The sequence below is a fragment of the Leptopilina heterotoma genome, unplaced genomic scaffold, assembly GCF_015476425.1.
Source record: "Leptopilina heterotoma isolate Lh14 unplaced genomic scaffold, ASM1547642v1 Lhet_53, whole genome shotgun sequence".
NCBI lineage: Eukaryota > Metazoa > Arthropoda > Insecta > Hymenoptera > Figitidae > Leptopilina > Leptopilina heterotoma.
Genome location: NW_025111115.1, coordinates 1,384,121 through 1,410,487, shown reverse-complemented (window position 1 = coordinate 1,410,487; position 26,367 = coordinate 1,384,121). Strand labels below are relative to the sequence as shown.

Genomic DNA, 26,367 nt, shown 5'->3' with positions numbered 1-26,367 from the left:
CATTTATTAAACATATTAAAATTTATCGACATCTGAGTTTCTGAAAATGAGAAAAAGTCTGAAAAAAACAACAAATAACAATTTGTCAGTCAGGTAACATTGTTAAAAAAAAATTTTTTTGTTTTGTAACGGAGCAAACTAATTGGACTAGCAAAATAAGTAAATTACGTTATAGAAAAAGAATTAAAAAAGAAATTTGCTGTAAATAAAAGAAGAAGGGTTTTTGTAAATAAGTTTATAAAAATATATTTAGGAAATTTGGAAGGATAAGAGCGTGCCGTAGAATAAAATAGGTATAATATATTTATAAAAAGAAGAGTGTCACTGTTTTCACGTAGCTCTCCTCTCCAAGGCCTGGACAAACGGAAAAATTCTTTTTACAAATTCAGGCAGCTAACAACATGAAAGACAGCGAGCATTTGGGAAAAACATGACAGAAATGTGAAAAGGATAGGAAAGAGAGATATATATAGAAAAAAAGAGGACACACTGAACACGGGCACATTGCCAACAAAATTCGGGCAAATATGACTGTACACCTAACACTCACAGGCAGACCTACAGTCAGATCAACCAATCTCTCGCTTGCAAAGCTTTGCATGTCAAATTTTTTCTTTTTTAGCAACAATTCATTCAATTCATCTCAATTTTAATTCAATTTTAATTTAATTTCTATTTCAATTCTTAATTTCAATTTTTTTACATTGAAAAATTATAAAAATTGTATAAAAAAGTCTGTTGAATAATTTTCTATTATTGCAATGAAAGAAATAATAGAAGTCTGTACGAAATGTCTTGTAAATTTTTTAAAACGAGATAAAAGAAAATAAAAGATTATAAGGGAATGAAAAATCACTAATTTCTGATTCTGTACCTACGGTAAATTTTTGACATCTTTTGACTTTCAGTTATTGGTTTAATTTTTATTTTAATTCAATATGATGAATAACTTTTTTCTTGAAATTTGACATGAAAGCTTGCAACGCCTAATAACTCGAACTCTCTTAAGATCCTAATTGAACGAAGCTTTCCAAAACACCCGACGAACATGACAAACATGTCACAGCAAATCGTTCTCAGGACATTGGCAAAGGATTCAGCTAGCATGTGAAACGTGGACAACTTTTAATTTTTCTGCACCACGACACAAATATTTACAATTTCTACTATGTAGAAGAATAATTTTATACCAAAAGTTTGGATAAAGATAGAATTTGGAACTGTTTGATTAGGGGAATTAAATAGATTTAAATTCAGAAGTAAGTGAATAAAAATTAGAGATGCATGCTTTTTAAGAAAAATTCGTAGTGATCCACGTGACACTTGTATTTCATCTGAAACTACAGGTTGGCAGCAGATCTGAGCAAGAGCTGGCAAAGAAAGTAAAAAAGAAAAAGCAAGCGCTGACGAAAGTTCTCAGGAAAGAGATGCTTTATCTTTGTCCCAAGAAAGAAAAGTTTTGGATTTATTTATTTGAGAGCATTCGGCAGCGTATGGCTAAAATTATTAATTAACAATTAGCGAGAATAATGGAACTGTCGCGCGCTTTTGGATACAATAAAGTTTGAAATGATTGTGGTCCCCTATTTATTTTGGGTATATCTTTGTTTTGATCTTTGTTTTGAAAAGAGAGTTGCTCGGCTCATGATCAGTTCTGCTTTCCAGTGAGAGCTAAACTGGGTTAAAATATTCTCATTGGCTTATAAGACTGAGACGACAAACTATGCAACTCCTCTAAGGAAAAACCACAGTTAAAAATCATCTAGCGTAGAAAACACATTGAGTTTGAGTTAACGAACGCTTCAATCAAGAAAGGGCTTTTGGCCTTGATATCAGGGTTACTAGCAGGCACACCTTGCTGGTTCTGTCTGGTTGGGGCGGTGTAGTTCGACGCTCGTAGTGTCTCTCCGGCTGTTGGTAAAGGGGGATCTGCAAACCCATTCGGAACGTGATCGCAAAACCCAGTATATGACCTGGTGTGTCAGTGGGGGGTGATTGTTTTCAAGGAAGCATTGTGTCATTGGTTAGAACAAATCGTTGCTGGAGCGATTAGTGGCGGCGGGATTTTTATAATTTATAACGTTTAGCTTATGTTCTTGGCTTTTATATTCTTCTATACTCTTCATAATGTTTTATATTCTTAAAGGGATGTCAAGTCAACTGTTCCATTAAGACTTCTAGCTGATTCGACTTTGGCATCCAAATCATCATCATCATTCGTTACCATTCACACACTTTCAGTTTGTGCTTTATTTCTAAAACTTCTTATACAGTGGAACCTGGATTATCCAAACTTTTTCTCAACCTAAAACCGAAAATATCATTCTGAACATTTGTTGGTACAAATGTCTTATTTGTAATAAGGATTATCTTCTGATTTTTCAATCATTTAGCCATAATTATAAACCAAAACATTTGTAATTTCTAACTTCAGATTATCCGAACCAAGTCCTGTCCCAATTATTATAATTCGGATAATCGAGGTTCTAATGTACATGGAGAAATATATAAAGTAATTTGCTTCTTATTTGATTTTCCAACTTTCTTCTTTTACCCTTTTTCCTCTTACGATTCATTTCTATCACCATTCATCCATTAGAATCCACCTCCAACCAAAAGAAAGAAATTAGAAAAGCTGAGAACTTTTCTAATTTCTTTCAAACTCTAATACTTGCGACCATTTTTCTAGACTATTTTAATAAGTTTGCTCTTCATTCCGAACCTAATTCTCTTTCACCACAGTTTACTTCCTTGTTTTTTTTTATTGACCATGAACATCAATCACGATTTCTGTTACTCAAAAGAGAAAATAATTTGTCACTAAATAAAAAATCGAAGCAAAAGTTTAACTTTTGCTTCGATTTTTTATTTAGTGACAAATTATTTTCTCTTTTGAGTCATTTTTCAACTTTTGATCATCTATTTTCTCAGCCATGCGGGTAATATCTCATTCTTTCTGTTACTTCTTTCTCGAAACTAAATATTCTCCAAAAATTCTAATTCTTTATCACTTCTTTATCATTCTTCTTCTTTCTCTATCATTTCTTCAAATTTCTTCCTAACTTTCAAAGAAAATTTTAATTATCACCTTATCACCTCTTGTCTAATTACCCCAATTTCCTTATTGATTTTTTACCTCAAAGTCCCTAAACTTTTCGATATTCCATCACGATTTTGATTATTTCAATTTTATTATTTCAAATGATAAATGAAAGAATAATCTACAATTTTTCGTTTCTTAGGTTTCTTCAATTTCCCCTTAATTTTTGGATATTCTCTACACTCTTTCACATATTCTCTTAATATTCACAAATCTTTGAGAAAAAAAAGTGGAAAAAATAATTTGTGGAAAAGCTGTGAGTATAAACGCTTCTTCTATATGAAAAAATAGAAAAAAAATTCTTAATTTAAAGTGCAATGATAAAAAGAGAAAAAAGCCAAGAACTTATTGTAATCTTTTTTTTATTTTTATTATTATTAATTATTTTATCAGAAATCCCACCGCCACTGTTTATTAACAGTAGTAGTGGCAACACAAGTTTAATATATTAGTCATATTTTTAATTCTTGTTTTTCACAAAAAGAATTATTAATAATTGTTATTAACAAAAAAAAATTTGTATATATTTATGTGTACATTAAATGTGACAAAAATCAAATAGCATTAGGAAAGCATAGAATACCATAAAAAAAAAGATGAAATTCAAGCGAACAATATATTGTGCTCTTGATAAAAAATAAGTGTTAACTCATCTTTTCGAGAGTTTCATTGATTTATAATAATATTTATTATCAATAAGTATAATTATTTACGGTAACAACAACAAGGATGTATAAATTAATTATATGCAGCAATTTAACATTTTTTGGTGAAATTGTGATTAAAGGCATATATAAATAGTAAAAATGAATAATGAAAAAAAAATTATTTCGGAGAAAGAGAAATTAAATTATTATTTTAACATGCTTTTTAATAAAATTAGTGCATTTTAATAAGCAATTAAATTTTTATAAAATTTCAGTGGATTTTATTAAAATACTATTTTCTTTTTGTACTTTTTTATTCTTCGTTTTTTGTTCATTAATGTTATTATAATAACTCATTAAATTATATTTCAAATATCTTAATTATTGGACAATAAAAAATTTGATTAATTATTAATAACTTTTTAAACCAATTTGGCGTTTACGATTTTTAATTCATTTTTGTATGAAATTCAAGTTAATGAATTCTGCTCGTCGTTTTTTTTTAAATTTCTGTTAAACTTTAACTAACAATTTTTTCCTTTTAGAAAAAATTAAAAAAGAAAAAATTTTAGATGTACTTTTAATTAAAATTTTTTCTTGATATTGAAAAGAAAGCTTCTAATTATTATTATTTAACAATAAAATACATTGAAATTCTATATTCGTCGTTATTACGTGAGAATTAATTCTTATAATCAAAAATTTCCAGTTGCTGAAGCATACACCAGGCGATTTCATAGCAAATATCTTGCGTGAATACTTAAAGAGAAAAATATTTTCATCAATAAAATTTGTACACAAATTCTTGAAGGTTTCTTGTGCAACAAAATTTTCCCTTTCCGCGAAATGATTGAAAAAGAAAAAAAATATAAGATGCATGATTTTGATTAATTCACTTACATTATTTTTGTAATTTTCTTTTTTGCCTGATATTCGAAATAATTTTTTATTTATACCTAATATGGAAAGACTAATTTCTACTAAATTGGATAAAAGTGAAATATAATCATCGTTGTCGTTGGTACCAAAATTTTTCCATTAAAAAATATTAATTGTTGATAAATTCTGTTTTTTAAAATTTTTCTGTGTCCACGACTACTGTTACTTTTTATTGTAAAATAGAAAATAAACTAGGGCCACTATTTTCTACCTTTGTACAAAATTTATTTTTTAAAATAAAATTTTGAAACTTTAACTTTTTATTTGGAAAACTTTTTAAAAATAAATTTTGTTCATTGGTACAAACCTTTAGTTTTCTTATTTTATTCTTATAATTTTCATATACTAAAGAATAAATATAATTAGTTTTTTAAAAAAAATTAACAATATTTTTTTACTGAATAAAATTTTTTTTTACTTATACATTTGATATTTTAGCCGAATTATTTTTGATCCGAAAGTAAAGGATTTTCCAGAAATATTGAGTAATCGAAAATAAAATATAGAATTTTGAAACAGTTTTAAGAAAAGAGAGATTTTTTTTAAAAAAGGCCCACAAAGTAGGATTTTATTCGAATTGAACTGAAAAAGTCTGATTGATTCGTTGGTCTGGTTATTATCCTTCGTTGATTGTTTCACTAACAATGGAATACAATCGCGACCATTAACATTAAAAGAAAAAAAAATCCGCTTCATAAATGTGACACTCGTATAAATTCTTTGTTACGTGGATTTATTTCTTTTTTTTATTTCCTACTTTTATTCATGCATTTAAATTGTTTTTAATAATCGACTCTTCAAAAATGCTCATTTCATATTTTTGCAATTTCGAAATAAAAAATTTGCAATCAGTTATTTAATTAAAATTTTTTGAAAATTTATAATCAATTATTGTAATTTAATTAATTGGTAATAAAAATTCGATACACAAATAGAATTGAAAAATTTAGTCAAAATTTTTTATAAACTCGTGGCCTAATTTTCGAAAAAAATGAAATTAATTTAAAAATTAAAATTGTTTTGAAAATACTGTTTTTCTAGGATTTCTTTTTACTCTCACGATTTTTTTTTGTATTTATTCTGTAAGTGTTGAATTACGTTCATGCACCTTGTATTCGTAAATAAAGATAATTATCTTCAGGTGTGGATTAATAAATTAGGCTAAAAATTAAAATACTCGGTTTTTTTATGTGTAAAGGAGAAAAGGTTAAAAAAATAGAAGCAGGAATCTAAAAATATTTGTAAGGAATCGGAACGGACGACAATACGTTTAGCGAGAAGTAAAAAAAGCAAAAAGTATAATAGAATCTATATAATAATATTATTGAGACGTCAGGAACAATACTAGCAGTGGTGGACTGACGTTCATTTTTATTTCTGTTTGGTAAAATTTTCGGATAATTTCTCCATGTGAAAATGATTGAGAATTTGTGAAATTTTTTTTCGTGGAAAATTTACGAATTAAATTATTATATTTCATGAAGGTAGAGAAGTATAATCATCCACCACTGGCGTGAGATTTTTCCTTTGTGACCTAAAGAGATTCAATTTTTTTTTAAACGAGAAAAAAGGTAATAAAAAAAATAAATAGGGGAACTGTCCTTTACCTTCGGTTTTCTAACAAATTGTCGAAGGTACATTTTTTTATAAATAATATGTAAATATCACTTGATACGAAAATTTCCTGAAATTATTCATTTTAAGAAAGCATTTGTCCTGAGAATAATGGTGGTATTTTTCTTCTTGGTGCAAGAAAAGGAGGACTATATTATTTAAAAGGTCAAGTGCTTTCTAGAAATTCAAAAATTGCGTATATAATGTGGATTAATTTAATTAATTAGAAAAAGTACATTATTTTAATGAAAAAAAAGAGGAAAAAAAAGATTAAAATCGGGACCAGAGAAAAGAGTGATGTTGGTGATACTTACATAGACCTCTTCCCATTGCGAGACGTACCGCACCAGTCTCGATAATCGAAGTAACCTAACGAGTGATAATAACTTGGCGAGCCTGAGGATCCTAAGAGCACGACCTGCATGCAAAATCTGGAAGGACTCGCTGAAATCCTGAAACTGGGGGAATTTTCGTTTATTTGCAAGGGTAGCTTCATTATTTCGTTTTTGTATTTTATATACCAAAAAAGAAATTAAAAAAAAATGAAATAACTTTTTTTTGAAAAAAACGGTTAAATTATTACAGGGCTCGAACTGTAAGTCTGTAAAAGTCATTTTTTTAAAAAAAAGCTCCGTAAAGTTCGTAATTTGTACGATATAATTTGGAGAATTTTAGAGAAATTACAAATGATTGCAGAAGTTCAATTATATTCAAAAGTAATAAAATTCTACTCAAAAATTCAATTATGTTCAAAAATTTTTGAAAATTCCCATCAAAATTTCAATTATCTTTATAAATGATAAAATTCTTCTCCGAAATTCAACTATTTTCAAAAATTTTAATACAAATTTTGGCAAAATTTCAATGATTTCAATTATTTTCAAAAATATTCCTCAATTCAATGATTTTCAATATCTACTATTTTAATAAAATTTTTCAAAAGAATTCAATTATTTAAATTTTTATAAAATTCTACGCAAACATTTAATTATTTTCATAAAATAATAAAAATTTCAAAGGAATTCAATTATGTATTTACAAAGTTTTTTTATAAATTAATTCGCAATAATTTAATTATTTTCATAAATAATAAATTTTTTTACAAAATTCAATTATTCTCGTAAATAACAATATTCATCACAAGAATTCAATTATTTTTAAAAAAAGTAATAAAATTCCTCGTAGAAATTCAATTATTTTCTAAAATTTTAACGACTATCTCGTCAAGAATTTAATTATCTTCACAAATAGCAAAATTTTTCGTCAAAAATTCAATTATTTTTAAAAAGTTTAATAAAATTATTTGCAAAATTCAATTATTTTCATAAATAACAATATTCATTACAAGGATTCAATTATTTTTAAAATAGTAATAAATTTCTTCGTAGGAATTTAATTATTTTCTAAAATTTTAACCAATATCTCTTCAAAAATTCAATTATCTTTGAAAATAGCAGAATTTGTTGCCAAAAATTCAATTATTTTCAAAAATTTAAATAAAATTCTTTGCAAAATTTCAATTATTTTCAAAAGCTATTCGCAATTTAATAATTTTCAATATTCACTATTTACATAAAATTTATCAAACGATTTAATTATTGAAAAAAATATATATAATTTTACTAAAACATTTAATTTATTCAGTAAAATAATAAAATTTGTTGCAATAATTTAAATATTTTCATAAATAGCTTTTAATTCGTCGTAGAAAATTAATTATTTTCAAAAATTTTTAAGTAATTAAATTCTTCCAAAATTTTTTAGAAATTCTCTCGTCAAGAATTAAATTATTATCAAAAATTTTAATAAAATTCTTGTCAAAATTTCAATTCTTTAAACAAAATTAAATAAAATTCTTTGCATGAATTCAATTATTTTCATAAATTTGTATTTAAATTCTTCTCAGAAATTTAATTATTTTTTTTTTAAATTTTAATAAAATTCTTCAAAAAGTTTCTAATTATTTAAAAAAAATTTTAAGTAATTCTGCAAAAGAATTTAAGTATCTTGATAAGCAATAAAATTCTTCCCATAAAATCAATTATTTTAAGGAATTTTTAAAATTCTTTTCCAAAATTCAATTATTTTGATAAATATCAAAATTTATTAGAAGAATTCAATTCTTGTGAAAAGTAATAAAAGACTTTGCAGAAATTAAATTATTTTCAAAATTTTTTTAAAATTCTCGTCAAGAATTAAATTATGTATGTCCAAAATTTTAATAAAATTCTTGTCAAAATTTCAATTATTTGAACAAAGTTTAATAAAATTTTTTGTATGAATTCAATTATTTTCATAAATTGTTATTTAAATATTCTTCTCAGGAATTCAATTATTTTTAAAAATTTTAATAACATTCTTCAAAAACATTTCAATTATTTTCAAAAATTGTAATAAAATATTCTTTAATATAATAAATTTTAGTAAAATTTTAATTTAATTCCTTAAATGAAATTAAAGAGTTTCAAAAGTTGTTAATAAAATTCATTGTAAAAAGCATTAAATTATTAAGTAACATACATTTTTCTGTTTAAATAATAATTGAATTCTAGTAGATTTTTCTAATAAAAATTTATTTAAGAACGAATTTCAGTTAAAATTTTAGATAATAATTGAATATTTAAAACAATATAAATAAATAAAATAAATAAATAAATATAGTGTGAATTTTTAGGAATAATTGAATTTTGAAATTAATTTTATAAAAAAATTTGTTTGAGTTTTTTTTTATATTATATTAGAATCTTTTATTTTCTAATATATATTTAATTGAAGAATTAATGAATAATTGAAATTTCGTAAAGTTGAATATTGTAGACAAATGGATTTGCAAATTGTTAAAAAACTTTTTCGAAAGTTATTAAAAATAATTGATTAAAAAAAGAATCTTAGTTAAAAATTCTGGAAAATAATAATTGAATTAAAATGACGAAAATAATTTTGAAAAAGTTACAGTAACAATATTTTTATAATAATTATTTTATGACTCTGTCATCTTTAATTATTATAAAACATAAAGAAATCGATCACTCCGATAGTCGAAGACTCGGAGTGATCGATTTCTTCATGTTTTATGAAAAATTTAATTTATAGTTTTTAATAAAATTTTCTCTTATTTGGCTCGGACTGGTTATATTTTTGTCGTTAATAAGTGGTCCGTAATTTTTCATTTTTTGTCCGTAAAGTTCGTATTTTTAATTTTGAAATACTGGTATTATAGTTTAGTGTGAAATCTAACTCCATTGGCATATAATTATAGAACTAAAAGACTTTAAAGGCTTACTTGATTAAATATGAGGAAAATATAATCTAGAGGTATGGAGGAGATGAGGTCGAGAAAGAACCAAGTCCTGAGATAGTGTTTCGCGATTAACTTAGGATCCAGTATCACCTGTTCAGCATTATCTTGTTGCATTATACCTGAAACAAGGAGAAAAATAGCTCCTCTCATTATTCACATTCGCCTCTGAAAAAGTGGAGTAAAAAAATAATTGCACATTAAAACTAAATTGAATTCAATTATTTTTAATTCCTAAAACAAAGAAAGGTTTTTTTTTAAATCCAAACGAGAAAATGTTTCTTAATTTAAAAAATGGTTAATTTTGAGAGAATAGAATGAAATTGAGAAAAAGGAGAACATATATATTATTGAGAGGGAATTGCCTTGGAAGAGAATAATTTATATAAAATAGAAAAAAAAGGGGGAACAATTTAGTGGAGTGAAAATTGATGAATATCTCTCTGTAGAATTTGGCTACATGCGGGAGAAACTTGAGTTTTAATCTTTGGTGCCCTGGATTCGAAACACGAGAAGCAAGCTGGAAATAGACCTGGAATTCGAAATAGGGTGACTCTAGTGAACTGATATTGCTAAGGAGTTCCCTGGGGGGCTGTTTCCGGCCATAACGACTCCAAGTACGCCTCTACATCACCTTTCAATGAAGTTAACATACCATAGGTATAATTTTCGCCTCGCCTACTTTATTTAAACGTTTAGTTTGTCTTATTGTCTTCATTTCGCGCATTCTTAATGCACCAAAACTTTATTAGAGTCACGAATTTAATTTAAATTAAAAATAAAGAAAACAAATCCTGTCTTCTTTTGTGGGCCCGATTCTTAAAATTATTATTATCACTATTTTGTTATCAAGTCACTGATATAATATTTCCTTTCCTTTATTATAATTCGATTACATAGATATATAATAATGTAAAGGAATAATCAATGGCTAATTATTATTCTCATCGTTCGGTGTGACATATTTGAGAATCTGGATCAACAATTTGTAACAATTGTGAATATTGTCGCTGTAGAATACAGTTTAATTTACAATGGTCTCCTTTGACTTGTCAACTCGTGACCTAATTCTATGGTCGCAACACTCAAATGCGCATCAAATTAATTCTTCGGTAATATGAGGAAAAAAAGTCAGCAAGAACTTAAGAGTAACACTCCTTTTGCACAGTCTTATTTTATGTTCAATTTGTACTTGAAAATTTTAATATAACGTTTATAAATAATAAAGGAAGAAAAAAAGTGTTCAATTTTGATAGGATTCGAACCCAAGTTGAATGTGTTTACACAGTTGGTGGCATTACCACTGAGCTAGTATCTCTTTTACTAGACTCTTTAATCTCCGTCGTTTATTTTCGGTTTATATGCTTCAAATTTCATTTATGCTTTATTACAATATTATATATAATAATTATTACATTAATTTGGGTTCATAAGAAAATTCTGAATATTTTTTTCTTTGCCTCATAAACTATAAAAACTTCAATTTTTTCTATTTCTAACAATAATTTCTAATTAAATAATTTCATTCATAAATAAATGAACTTCAGAAGGTATTAATTTGAAATTTTATAAAACTTCAATTTTTAAAGAATTTAATTAGAAATTTTAAAGAACTTAGATTTTTGAAAAATTGGAATATTTCAAATTCTTCTGAAAGTAGTTAAATTTTTTAATATATTTATCTAATTAATTAGGTATTAAAAATAATGGATTTATAGAAGAATTTTAGTTAAAAGCACTAAAAATATTTGCATTTTGGAGAAGTTACAATAAATGATTGCAAAAATTCAATTATTGTTCAAAAGTTTAAAAAAATTCTCGTCAAAATTTCAATATTATCTTTATAAATAATAAAATTCTTGTCCGAAATTCAATTATTCTTCTCCGAAAAAATTTAATAAATTTCTTGGCAAAATTTCAATTCTTTTCAAAATTTTTCCTCAATTCTATTATTTTCAATATCTATTTTAATAAAATTCTACGAAAACATTTAATTATTTTCATAAATATTAAAAATATAGCAATTGAATTATTTAGAAAGAATTCAATTATTTTCACTAAATAATAAAATTTTTTATAGGAATTCAATTGAATTCCTATAAAAAATTACTTTTGAAAATAATTATTTTCAAAAATATTTAAATTCTTATCAGAAAATTCAAATATGTTCAAAATATACAAAAAAAAATTAGACAAAATCCCAATTATTATTTTAAATAAAAAAATTCTTCTTCAAAATTCAATTATTTTCAAAAAATTGAATAAAATTCTTGGCAAAATATCAATTGTTTTCAAAAATTTTTATTATCTATACCTACTATTTTAATAAAATTACCCAAAAGAATTCAATTATTTAAAACAAATTTTGATAAAATTCTACGAAAAATTAAATTATTTTCAGGAATAATAAAAATATCACAGGAATTCAATTATTTACAAAGAATGCAATTATTTTTAAATTTGTTACAAATTTTCTCGTAATAATTCCATTATTTTCATAAACTATACAATTTTTTGCAGAGATTCAATTATTTTCGTGAATAATACAATTTTTTTAGGAATTCAATTATTTTTATAAATAAACTCATCGCAGAATTTCAATTATTTTTAATTCAATTTAATCGAATTCTTCGAAAAAATGTAATTATTCTTAAAAAATTTGTTAAAATTCGTCGAAAGAATTTAATGATTTAAAAATTTGTTGATAAAATTCTTTATGAGAATTCAATTTTGAGAAACATTCAATTATTTAATAAATTATTTATTTTTGTATTCAATTGATTGTAAAATAAAGAAATTAAATAAATAATTGAATTCTCGTAGAATTTTCTAATAAATATTGATTAAAAAATGGATTTCAGTTTAAATTTTAGATAACAACTGAACATTAAAAGCATTACAGAGTACATTTTTAGAAATAATTTAATTTTAAAAGGTTTTTAAATTAAAATTTTTGAAAATCTGAATTTTTCATACTTTTAACTAACAATTTTGCAGAATTAATATTTTTGAAAAAGTTTAACTGAATTTTTTAAAAAATTATTTCATGTTTTTATTTTCTAATATATAATTAATTGAAGAATTTCCGAAGAAACAAAATTTCGTGTTAAATTGTATTGTAAACAAATGGATTTGAAAATTATTAAAAAACTTTTTCAAAAATTATTAATAATAATTTTGAAGAAGTTACAGTACCAATATTCTTTTATAATATAAAATAATAATTTTATCACTCGGTCATGTTTAATTATTTATAAAAAATGAAGATATCGAGTACTCCGAGTTGAAGACTCAACTCGGAGTGCTCGATTTCTTCATTTTTTTATAATAATATTCTTAAAAGTTATTGAATTTTAAAAGATTTAAATTTGAATCTTTGAAGAATATTAATTCGTATGGAAAAATAATAATTAAATATTTATTTAAAAAAGAAGTTATTGTTGTTTTCGAATAATTGTACAATTAGAGAAGTTCGTAAATAAATGTAATAGAATATTCTTTTGAGTATCTAATAATTTTTGGAGTGAATCAGAATATACTTTTAGGATCAGGGAAGAAGATAAAATTTTTGTCTGAAAATCAGAGAAAAGTCAGAGAAAAAGAAAATTAAATTTTGTAGCAACCCTGATAATAATTATAAAAATAATTTCGATTATAAAATAATCTTGGATTTTGAAAATACGACTGTATTCTTTATTTTTGTTTCAGATTCCAAAAGCAGTTATTCCGATATTTTTGGGCAACTTTCTCTCCACGAGGTAAAATGGTAAGTAGACACAATAAAATTTTTTTTTTATTATATGAGTATATTTTATTAATTATTATTAATAATATATTTCTGTGTATTGTTGTATAATTATTGTGATTAACATTTATTAACACAATTGAAATTCATTATCGATTGAAAATTTAATTAACGATTATATATAGAATATTTAATGAGAAATTTGTATATGTGTATATAAATAGATTAGTTAAGGGCAAAAACGACATTATTAACACCTCATTAATGTTCTAATTTGTATTGTATAATAGAGGGAAAAGTCGAAATTAATTTTCACACGGAGATGTAGAGAAATCAAAATTCACTCATTTTGCAAAATAATTGTCACTAACTAAATGATATGATTCTCGGTGTAATATTTAATAATAATTAGTATGTTTATGACATTTTCGTTAATATTATATATCAAATTAAATTATACACTCACCAGTCCTAAAGTTGACAACGAGGTCTATGAGGAATATCGTATCGGAAAGGCAGTTGAAGGCTATCCACCGGGTGCTTAAATCGTCATTAAAAAAACTAATGGCGACCGGTAGAATTATTAGATTAGCTACTAGCAGGAGCAGCATACATAAGTCCCAATAAAATCTGAAAAAGAAAAAGAAAGGAAATTTTTTTCAAACTTGTACACGATACTTTCAAAAAAAAGGTTTTTTGCTTTTGCATTTATTTTTGCTCCAAAGTTTAATAATTTTAGCAAAAAAAAATTCTACACTAATTAAAAAAATCTTCTCTAAAAGTTAAGTTGAAAAATGAAAAATAAATAATTTTAACTTATAGTTGAAATAGTTTATTTCATTAATTTGATATAATGGAACAAAACTAATTTTAATTAATATAAGCAAATTAATTAAAATTAGTTTAATAAAAAGAGTTTATCTTAGAGATAACAGTTTCTACATATGAACTCGGAAATGACATTCAATGGGGGAATTGGAGAAGCTCCGTTTAAAAGTATTTTCTAAAATAAAAATTAATTAAAATTGAAAACAAGTTTTTCTAATTAAAAATTTTAATTAGGACAAAGGATATCTTAATGTCAAGTTTCGGTAATTGTAATTATATGTACATAATTAATTACGTAACAATGATATTATTTACAACAATTTATATGATAATTATATATTATTATATTATATTATATATTATAATATTATATTATAATTATATTATAATTATATTATAATTATAAGAATATAAATGATATAATTATCGTTTTTAATGAAATTCATTCAATTTTATATGAAACATCTTTTTTTGAACATTAAATAGGAGGGAAAAAAATTCATTGAGTTTAAACTCTTCAACTCATTTTCTTTCATACCCAATTATACGTATTTCTGTTGCAATTTTCAGCACGTTCTTATATATTTTCAAATAATAGTGTTGAGTCGGAAACAGAGAAGAGCATTTTGAAACTTTAAGTGCTAAGGACATGTACTTTTCACGTGTGCGCTTTTGTGGCACACAATCGTTAAAACTTATAAAAAGTTATCAAGGCAATATTAACGAAAAAATGTTTTTTTAACTAATTGCTAATAAATAATTGTAATAATGTAGTTTAATATTTTTAAGAGACTATTTTTTTCATAAATTTATCTTCTGTATGATATTTTTTAAAATTAATTTATGCACCTTACTCGGTTTGAAAAAATGATAGTGACATTAATTTATAAACATAAAAAAGTGGTTATAAAGAAAATTTATAAATTTATTTTAGTGCGATGTTAAAACTTTGGAGATTGTTGTAATATTATAATGTATAAATTGTTAAACTAAATGGTTTTTAATGGAATTAAAATAATCTAAATATTTTTATGTAAGAAGAAAATAATAAATTTCTTTCCGTATCAATTATACACGAGAACACGAGAATATTTCTTAATTTTTATGCGTCAAAGTCACAAGTTTTAATATGATTTCACTGTTTTTCTCAACAACAATCATTTTAAATGTCGAGTCTATCACATGATTTGTTTTATTTTACTCGGAAGTCTCTCGATTAACCTAATAATTGTGCATAAATATAAAGTGAATCATAAAGACAAAATGAGAAAAAAAGGAAAATTTAATATGCAACCGAGAGAAAAAGGGGATTTTTTTAAAAGCTGAAAAATAGTTTAAATTAGTTACTATTTTAATGTTATCCTTATCATATAAATTCAAATATAAAGTTATAAAACGGAAAAGTATTTCATTACTTCTTGACAATGATTGTGGGCATAAATCTATTTTATATGAATATCTGTAGCGATACGACGTTAACGATTGCTTTTATTATTGTTGTCCGCTTGGTGGACATTTGACAATGTAACTTGAAATTTTCGAAACATTTGCTGAAAAGTTTTTGATAAATTTTATTGCATTTTAGAAGTGCAGATTGTAAATTTCAAATTTACGATTTTTAATTTTTATTTTAAGTTGAAAATTTTGATTTCAAACAGAGTTGCCACAGGTTAGGGAAGTCAGGGATTTTTATTAAAAGTACTGGTAAAAATTAAATTTTTAGAAATTATAAGAAAATTCAGAATTTTTGAGTCTTTTTTGTTTGCCTCATAAACTATGAAATTGACAAGAATTATAATATAAAACCTTCAATTTTTTCTATTTCCATGACAATAATTAAATATTAAATAACTTAATTCTTGAAGAACTAGAATAAAATTATTATTTATAATTTATTTAATGAATAATTTTACTATAAAATTTCAAAATTAAATTTTTGTGGCAACCCTGTTAAAATTATTAGAATTCTGATGGTTAGATTTTTGTTTTATTGTACCTAAATTTGAAGGTTACAATAAAGAATTTAAACGTTACAAAACAGATTTTAAATGTTACATTAAAAATTGTAAAGTTTATAAACAAAAGTCGTAAAGTTTACCAGCAGTAGTTGTAAACTGTACAATAAAAGGTTGTAATTTTTAAGAGCAAAAATTTTAAACTTTACGAATAATATTTATATAGTCTTTACAAATAAAAATTGCAAACTTTTCCAATATAAATTGTAATTTGTAAAATTTGTAATAAATATAAATTGCAAATTTCATTGAATTTCAACCAATAATTTCTTTGAGAGTAATAAAAGTTTATTTTCTGTTTTTCCAGAAAAAAGTTTCCTCATCGCAATGTCCAATCATTATAAAAGCAAACAAAAACCAACAACTAAAGTAAAATGAAATTAACCTTGACGAGAAAATTAATAAAATAGAAAAAAAAAATTAAAGTGTTGAGTGAAATAAAATAAAATTTGGAGAAAGAAGAGAATATGATGGAATTAGATTTGCCGAATAGAAATGGAAAATTGATTTAAAATTTGCGAAAGTTTGCAAATCTTGGAACGATATAAACGATATAGATCGAATATTTTTCCTTGGCTATATTTTTTTGAACGAGGGATTGCGATATTTCCTCTGAGATAAAGCCAATGAATACACAGACACACGAAAACAAGAAAGATCCATATGTAAAAGAGTATGAAGATTCAGGGGAGAAAAACAATTTCTGAAAGCTCGGCTTTAATCAGTTTTGGTGCGGCTCAACTCGGCAGCATTGGCCCACTTTTCAGCCTAATAACGTCCCTACATAGAGCACCTAACGTGAAGGTTAGTTTTTGCCTATTCCACCTATACCTCTAGAATCCTATAGAATATAGATTCTCTTCCTGAGCTATTTCATTGTTTTTCATACATTCGTTGCAAGAGAAGCTATTTTATATCGTAACTCCTTTTTTATGCAATAATTATAAATATTTATTTACAAAAAGAACTTATTATAAATGTTATTGATTTATAATTAATTCATTTTTTATATCGCTACCCACGTCGAAAAAATTCCATGGAAGTTCTGCAAGTTTTTTATTTTTTAGATAATTTAACAATTCCAGGGTTACCACAGGTCAGGGAAAAGTCAGGAATTTTTATTAAAGTACTGGAAAAAATTGAATTTAAAAACAGTTACGAATGATTGCAGAAATTCAATTATTTTCAAAAGTAATAAAATTCATCACAGAAATTCAATTATATTCAATTTTAAAATTCTGGTCCAAGTTTCAATTATCTTTATAAATAAAAAATTCTCCGAAATTCAATTATTTTCAAAATTTTTAATAAAATTCTTGGCAAAATTTCAATTATTTTCAAAAATTTTCCTCAATTCAATGATTTTTTAATATTTTACTATTTTAATAAAATTTTCAAAAAGAATTCAATTATTTAAAAAAAATTTTGATAAAATTCTACGCAAAGCTTTAATTATTTTCAGAAAATAATAAAAATTTCACAGGAATTCAATTATTTACCTACAAATTTTTTAGAAATTTCTTTGCAATCATTCAATTATGTTCATAAATAATAAAATTTTTACAAGAATTCAATTGTTTTCGTAAATAATAAAATTCTTCTTAGGAATACAATTTTAATCGAATTCCTCGAAAAATGAAATTATTCATAAAAATTTTATTAAAATTCGTTAAAAGAATTCAATTATTTAAAAATTTATTGTTAAAATTCTTTATGAAAATTTAACTTTAAGAAACATGCAATTATTCAATAAATTGTTCTTTTTTGTATTTAAATAATTAAATTCTAGTAGAATTTTCGAATAAAAATTTATTTAAAAATAAATTTCAGTTTAAATTTTACATAATAATTGAATATTAAAAGCATTATAGCATGAATTTTTGAAAATAATTGAATTTTGAATATTTTTGAAAACAATTATATTTTTCGAAGAATTTACTTAAAATTGTTTAAAAAATCATTGAAATCCTCTGAAGAATTTTATTATTTAGGAGAATAATTGAATTTTTTTAAAGAATTTTTATTATTTTTTTTAAATAATTGAATTCTTGCAAAAAATTTAAAATTATATTAAAAATAATTGAAATCCTAAGAAAAATTATCTTATTTATGAAAATAATTCTTGGAAAATCCCAAGAATTCAATTTTTTTTTAAATAAAAAACATTTTCACAGGAATTCAATTATATAAAAAAAATTTAATAAAATTCTACGTCAGATTTCAATTATTTTTAATTTTTAATGAAATTTCTAAATGAAATTTAATTGTTTTCAAAAAGTTTTTAAAAAATTCTGAAAAAATCACGTATTTAAAAAAATTTGAATAACATTCTTCACAAGAAATTAATTATTTTCATAAATAACAATATTTTTCTCCGGGAATTCAATTTTTTTCACTAATAAAATTTTTCACTGGAATTCAAATCTTTAAAAAATTTTTTAATGAAATTCGTTGCAAGAATTCAATTATTTTCATAAATAAGAAAACTTATGGCAGAATTTCAATTATTTTTTATATAATTTTAAATAAAATGATAGAAAATTGCATTTATTTAAAAATTTTTTTTTAAAATTCGCCGAAAGAATTAAATTTTGGAAGAATTGAATTTTTAAAAATTTTGATAAAATTCTTCATAAAAATTCAATTTTAAGAAATATTCAATTATTTAATGAATTATTTATTTTTGTATTGTTCATGGATTAAGAGATTTATTTTTGTTTTTAATTGTAGACAGAATTTTGATCTGTAATTCTTTATTCTTATAGCTATGTTGCTTTCGGAAGTATATCCATATTATGATATGAAGTAATGGTTTTATCACTCTATAATCTTAAATTTATCGTAAGTTATTGAATTTCAGAAGATTTAAATTTAAAAATCTTAATTCCTATAGAAAAATAATAATGATTAAATATTTATTTAAAAAAGAATTTATTGATGTTTTTGAATAATTTAACAATTAAAAAAAATCGTAATTAAATGTAATAGAACAGTTTTTTGACTATGTAATCATTTTTAGAGTGAATCAGAATATTCTTTAGGGTCAGGGAAAAAATTCATTCATTTTTTTGATCTGTGGAAACCCTCTGATTAATTTTTGTTAATTGATAATGTTAAAAATTCGTTTGCATAAAAATTGCACATTCTAAATTTTGAAACATTAAAAATTCGCATGAACAGGTTCTATAAAATATTCAGTACAGAAAATGTTGAAAAAAGGGAAAAAAACTAAAATGTTTGAAAATTCTTAAAGGCAAATATTAGAAATTATATTTGTTGGAGAAACTAAGAAATAATTGAGTATTCTTTAATGTTTAATTAAGTAATTATCTCTCTGAGGGATACCATTGGATTGTGGAAAATTTGTTCTATAATCGGTCTATGAATTAGTCGAGGAATGTGAAGAAGGCAATGAACCAGTAAAGTAGAGAATTTGCTCTCAAATAGAGGAAGTAACTCTTGTTACACTAACTAAAGACTCAAAATTCTCTCAAGAAAATAAGACATAATATTATTTTATCCAATTGGTTCTTAATTTTTCAATTTTATTCTCTCTTTAATTCATATTTTTATTCAACATAAGGATTTTTTGAAAATTATAATTTTCAACGTTAAATTAATCTTGGAATCAATTTATACGGGAGAAACAAGTAGTAAACAAATATTTTAAAATTGAATTTTGTATTTCATATTATTAATTATTAAAAAGAAGAAAGTCCGTATTCAGAATATTGAAAGAAATCGAGAGTTAATTTCATATTTAATATGTTGCATTATGAGTTGAAATATGTTTGCTAAAAGCCTAATGGAAATAATTGATATTAATTGATTTTATTTGATTTGTAATGTGCCATGTAATTAATTACGTGAAACAGATCCATTTTCTCGCATCTGTATATGAAGATTAATTTACGTTCGGTAAAGGTGAGGATATACTGAAACTGCGTAGTTTGTTGTTAGTAAACAACAATAAAGTGTATAACAACAGTTATAATGCTACTTTGGAAAGGGTTCATTTTCGAAGTTATTACTTTGAAAGGAACATTAATTTTCTGAAGATATAGCCAATTCCCGGAGAAACCCAAAAGTGATAAATTCCTCGTTAAATCTTGAGTAACATGAATCAAAAATAGTCTTATTAATATTTTATAAATATACCTATAGTAGATAAATTTTTCTCCTAATTTCTCCATTTTTTCTCCTTTTTCCATTTTATTTTTTCTTTTTCTTCTTTTTTTTATCTACGCGATATTTTATTTCCATTTGGATCAGTAATAAAATGTCTCTTATTCGATATATATTCTGTTAGATTAATATATGGGTTCTAATAAGAAATTTTTCCTTTTATGTCTTGCAATAAAAAGAATTTTTGCAGTAAAAGTCAATGGAGAGATATTTTTATTTTGGTCAATGAAGATGATGATGATGATGATGATGATGATGATGATGATGATGATGATTCTCTTTTATCTTTTTACAATTAATTGCAATTTACATTCCTCTCGGCTAATTCAAAACTGAATGATATGTAGCAATTAATTAAAATCGACCACAAATCATTTTTATTTTTAAAAAATAGAAAATTGACTGAAAATTTATATTTATACTGAAAAAAATTTGATTCATGATTCAAATAACCGATTGTCTATTATCAAATAAATATTTACTTGATCCAAATAGTTTTTACTTCCGTCAAAACTTGAATCAAATAATTTTTATTTTAGTAATAAATTTAGTTTTAAAAAATTAAATTAAATTTCTACGCTAATTAAAATTAGAAAATAATGAATAAATTGTACTCTTGGTACAGAAAAGTTTGTAAATTTAACGATATAATTTGGAGAATTTTTGAGAAATTACAAATAAATTTTTTAAAGAATTTTTTAATTCCATTATTTTCATAAATAATATAATTTTCCGAAGAAATTTAATTACTGTCAAATTTTTTGATAAAATTCTTTGCAAGAATTCAATGATTTGTTAATTCTTTTATAAATTTTTTCGCAATAATTCAATTATTTTCATAAATAATATAAAACTTTTATAGACATTCAATTATTTTCGTAATTTTTTCGTAATTTTTTTTGAAAAGTTTAATAAAATTCATTGCAAGGACTCAATTATTCAAAAAAAATTTTGTCAAAATGTCAATTATCTTTATAAATAATAAAAATCTTCTTCGAAATTCAATTATTTTCATAAATTTTAATACAATTCTTGGCAAAATTTCAATGATTTCAATTATTTTCAAAAATATTCCTCAATTCAATGATTTTCAATATATCTATTATTTTAATAAAATTTTCCAAAGGAATTTAATTATTTAAAAAAAATTTTAATAAAATTGTACGCAAACATTTAATCATTTTCGTAAAATAATAAAAATTTCACAGGAATTCAATTATTTACAAATTTTTTATAAATTTCTTCGCAATAATTCAATTATTTGCATAAATAAAGAAATTTTTACAGTGAATAATAAAACTCATCCAAAAATTTCAATTATTTTTAATATAATTTTAATCAAATTCCTCGAAAAATGTAATTATTCTTGGAAATTTTATTAAAATTCTTCGAAAAATTCAAATTACTTAACAATTTGTTTATAAAATTTTTTATGGTAATTTTAGTAAAATTCTTTACGAAATTAAATTATTTTCAGGGATTTTAATAAAATTCTTTGCAAAATTCAATTATTTTTAGAAATTTGAAGGAAATTCTTTATAAAATTCAATTATTTTCAGGGATTTTTAATAAAATTCTATTAAAAATTCAATTATTCTCAAGAATTTAAAAAAAGTGCTTTGCAAAATTCAATCATTTTCATAAATAACAATATTCATCACAAGAATTCAATTATTTTTAATAATAATAAAATTGTTCGACGAAAAAAAATTACTTTCAAAATTTTTTATTAAATTATGTATCACGATTGTTAAGAATTTAATTATTTTTATGAATAATAAAACTCATCGCGGAATTTCTATTATTTTTTATACAATTTTAATCAAATTTCTCGAAAAATGTAATTATTCTTAAAAATTTTATTAAAATTCGTGGAAAGAATTAAATTATTTAAAAATTTGTTGATAAAATTCTTTATAGGAATTAAAGTCCAAGAATAATAATTAAAATAATTAAAAATATTAATAATAAAAAATAGAAAGATTCAATTATTCAATAAATTATTTATTTGCATTTTATTTGTATTTAAATAATTGAATTCAAGTAGAATTTTCGAATAAAAATTGATTTTGTGAAATTGAATATTGTAAACAAATGTATTTGAAAATTGTCAAAGAACTTTTTCGAATATTACGAAAAATTAAATAAAATGTTATCTTATTTGACTCGGGGTTATATCTTTGTCAGTAATTGGTCCGTAAATGGACCGTAATTTTTTATGTTCGGTCCATAAAGTCCTTATTTTTAAATAATTTCACTGGTTCGAGTCTTGCGTTTTGTATGATAAATATTCATTTATAAAAGAATAAGTTTTTGGATTTATTATGTAATTTCATAATATTCATAATATTCATAATATTTCACTATGAAGTTTAGTGTATGAACTTGTAATGATCCTCTTATCTTGTGAGGAATTCTGATAAAAATGTTAAAACTCACTCTTAATGTTAAAGTTCTAAAAGTAGTCTTGATTTCGTCATGGCATTAGTAATATTATTCTCTTCTCGTTCACTGTGAAAACTTTTCGAGCAGAAAGTAATAGTTGAGTCTCGTTAAATTCTTACGACAGAAATGTGACTTCTCACCGTAAAATTGCTTCGTATAGAAGTAACCCTTTTTTTTCTTCTTTTTCTTGTAACTACATCAAGCCCTTGGGTATTTTGTGAGAATTTGCGATATTTCCACAACATATATAGCTTTTTAATCTTATATACAATACAAAAAAGTTTTACTCTCTTTTCGATTGAAAAAAAAAAATCATAAACACTTGATTACCGAAAAAAGTTTGCACAACTTATTTCAATATTTAAAAAAAAGTGTAAAAATGCCCCTCGGCATTCTATTGTCGCCCACTTCTTCTTTATCTAAATGCGAGTTTCAAAAGAGTACAAAAAGTTTCACTGAAATTTCTTCTTAGTGGAAAAATTGTTATTTTTAACAAAAAAGAAAATCTTAGAAAAATTTTAAAAAAATTAATTTTATAAGTGTATGCAGAACGAGATATATATTTTTAGGATTAAATTTATTTCGGAATTTTGAGACGAAGCAAAATTGCAGAATTCTTTATAAAGTGAATTATTTTTTAATGAAACAATGCAAAGTTTGGAAGAAAAAAAAATTGCATAATTTCCGGTAATTTTTGATGTTATATCAATCAAACGTCATCTAAGCATAGAATGTGTTTGATCGATAAACTTTTTTTTTAATACTACACATATTTGTGAAAAAATTATTGACTGCTGCACTTTTATGAGATTTAAACCTGCTTTTAGGAATAAAAGCGAAAAAAAATTTTCAATTCAGAATATTTAATATTTTGTCGAGAAATAGATGAAAATAGATGAAAATTATTTTAAAATAAATGAATAAAACAAAATTAAAACAGAAAAGAAGAAAAAAAGGAATTGCAAGGAAATATTTTTGAAAGAAACGGAAAAAATTGAAAGAATTTCGAATTATATATACGAAAAGTATATTGTTTGCTGAAAAAGTTTTTGTTTGAAGAAATTTAAATATTTAAAAAGATTATTATTGTTCCCAAACGACAGTCTCTTAAAGATTCATGAGCATCGATTTAACACGGAATTCTAGCGTAGTTTCTTTTTTTTCTATTTTTCCTTTGCATATTTCCGAAGGACGTCATTCATCACACGAGTAAATCTACTGAAACAGCACTTTCTTGCTGTTGAAAATGGAAATTTTTTCAAAACCAACTCCGCTCGTTTACTTTGGAATGTCATATCATGATCGTTTTACATGTTAAAGTCCGCGTGTCGTGTGACTTTTCCCAAACGCCCCTTTTCGCCCTCTTAGACAACACATTTGTCAATTTCTTTATTTTCAGATTTTTTGCAAAAAAAAAAGAAAATCACTTTCTTTGTTGTATTTTATTCAAATTTCGCGCCATTATGTTTGTGTTGATGTACGACAGGTGGCTAGCTAGTGGTCCAGTCATTTTTGCCCTAGGGAATTAAAATTTCACGCAAATCGTAAATTTGTACTTTTTATTTTTAGGAAACAGGAAAAAAAATTGGGTATAATTTTCAATTTTTATTATCACGGGGCGCGGAATTTTTCTTAATAATTTTCTAATAATAATCTATTAATTTATTAATTATTAATTTTATTATAATTATTATTATTTATTTATTATTAATTTATTAATTAGTCAAAATTATTATTTATCCAATTAAGATTCTTTAAAATAAATTAAAATTATAATTTAATTCTTTTTTTAAACTAATTATAATTTATTAATATTCACTTTTTATTAATTTAATAATTTCTTTAATCATTTTTTACAATTGAATAGATTTTTGAAGAAGAAATAAAAGTTAAAATAAAATTGTCTACTTTTTTTTATAATGAAGCGTTTTTCTCCCTAATAAAGTTCAGTGTTCATATAATAAGAGGAACATTCGTGGTGAAATGTCTTCTGCGATTATTTTGCAAATAAAGTTAATTTACTGCAATGAAAAACGTACGTGTCATATAATGAATTTTGACTTCTGTTCTCTGCATTATTCATTTCCCTTTTGTAATTTTGTTCCAGTCCCTCAGGATTGTTGTAATTTCATATTATACCTCTCAAACTGAATTATATATACTTTATAAAAAGAAAGTCTTTGTAGTTAATAAATAATTTATAGTTTTATACCGACTTAAATGAATGTATATTAAATGATTGATTTCCGTTTTTGATTGTACGTGACAAAATGACAAAAATCATGACATTTTTTCGTAATTGAAAAAATTAACTTTTGTGTATATGTAACTTTTGTATAAAAAAGAAATTAAAAATTATTTAAGGCGAAAGGATGAAAAAAAATAAAATTTCAAGTTAAACTAACTCTCGATGATTGTCTGCCCGACTTTTTAAAATAAACAGTAACGAAGAGAAAATTTCCGTTTCGAATAAAATTGTTTTTTCAATATTTAAAAAAAGGAGAAGAATGTAAAATTGAAAATTGCATGAAATGAACGAAAGTTAAAATGGAAAATTCGTTTTAATGATTCGTTTAATGTTTAACGACAAGTCATCTGCATATATCCTTGCAGCGGATGGCGAAGATTGAAAAGTCTATATGTAAAGTTATATACAGTTAACCCCTCGTATGGTAACGACTTCAATACTGAACCTTGAATAACGTATAACATTTTCTTTTTTCTTACGTGCCTATTGATAATTTTATGATCCTTTTTTTAAATTCTTTAAATTAATTAAAGGAAGAATTTTATCAAATTTTTCTCTCCACTAAATTAAAAGATTCATAAAGAAAATATGTTACAATTATTTACAAATTTGTCAATTATAAATTTATTATAAAATTTCTTTTTGTCTATAACAATATCGAAAATAATAAATATTGCATTTTTTTTATTAGCTTGATGTAGATATCTTCGGTGATTATTCAATGTATTTTCAAAAGAGGGTGAGAAATTTCTCTTTCTTTTGGGTAATTTTACTTGGCAACAGATTTCTATTTTGATGATTTATTTCGTTCATTAGATTACGTCTACCGAATTGATTTATGCGAATTTCTTAGTTGAAAATAATATTAATGATAAATTCTAATCCTCTAATAATACATTTTTCAGTTTATTTATTTAAATTATTAAAGAAATTAATATTACAGGGTTGCCACAGAGAAAAGTCAGGGATTTTTATTAAAAGTACTGGAAAAAATTAAATTTTTAGAAATTGTACGAAAATTCTGAATTTTTGAGTCTTTTTTGTTTGCCTCATAAACTATGAAATTGACAAGAATTATAATACAAATCCTTCAATTTTTTCTATTTCTATGACAATAATTTCTTTTTAAATAACTTTATTAAATATTAAATAACTTAATTCTTAAAGAACTATCATAAAGTTTATTAAAAATTCTTTTAAAATTCTGGTCAAAATTTCAATTATCTTTATAAATAATAAAGTTTTTTTTTCCGAAATTCAATTATTTTCAAAAAATTTAAGAAAATAAATTCTTGTGCAAAAT

At 23.4% G+C, this 26,367-nt stretch overlaps 1 protein-coding gene across 6 annotated transcripts in view; it reads right to left on the bottom strand.

Annotated features, from left to right (window-relative positions):
- Positions 1–26,367, bottom strand: part of LOC122508249 (potassium/sodium hyperpolarization-activated cyclic nucleotide-gated channel 2) — a 242,980-nt gene that overhangs the window by 23,530 nt on the left and 193,083 nt on the right. For 4 of the 6 annotated variants that reach the window (XM_043621499.1, XM_043621496.1, XM_043621497.1 and 1 more), the window contains exons 3-5: positions 13,810–13,973; positions 9,584–9,720; positions 6,615–6,758 (exon numbers count right to left, since the gene is read on the bottom strand). In XM_043621499.1, the coding sequence (XP_043477434.1) occupies positions 6,615–6,758; positions 9,584–9,720; positions 13,810–13,973 (445 nt within the window). Of the gene's footprint in view, positions 1–1,854; positions 1,930–6,614; positions 6,759–9,583; positions 9,721–13,809; positions 13,974–26,367 lie in introns of all 6 variants that reach the window. The other 2 variants (XM_043621500.1, XM_043621494.1) reach the window with 1 other exon arrangement.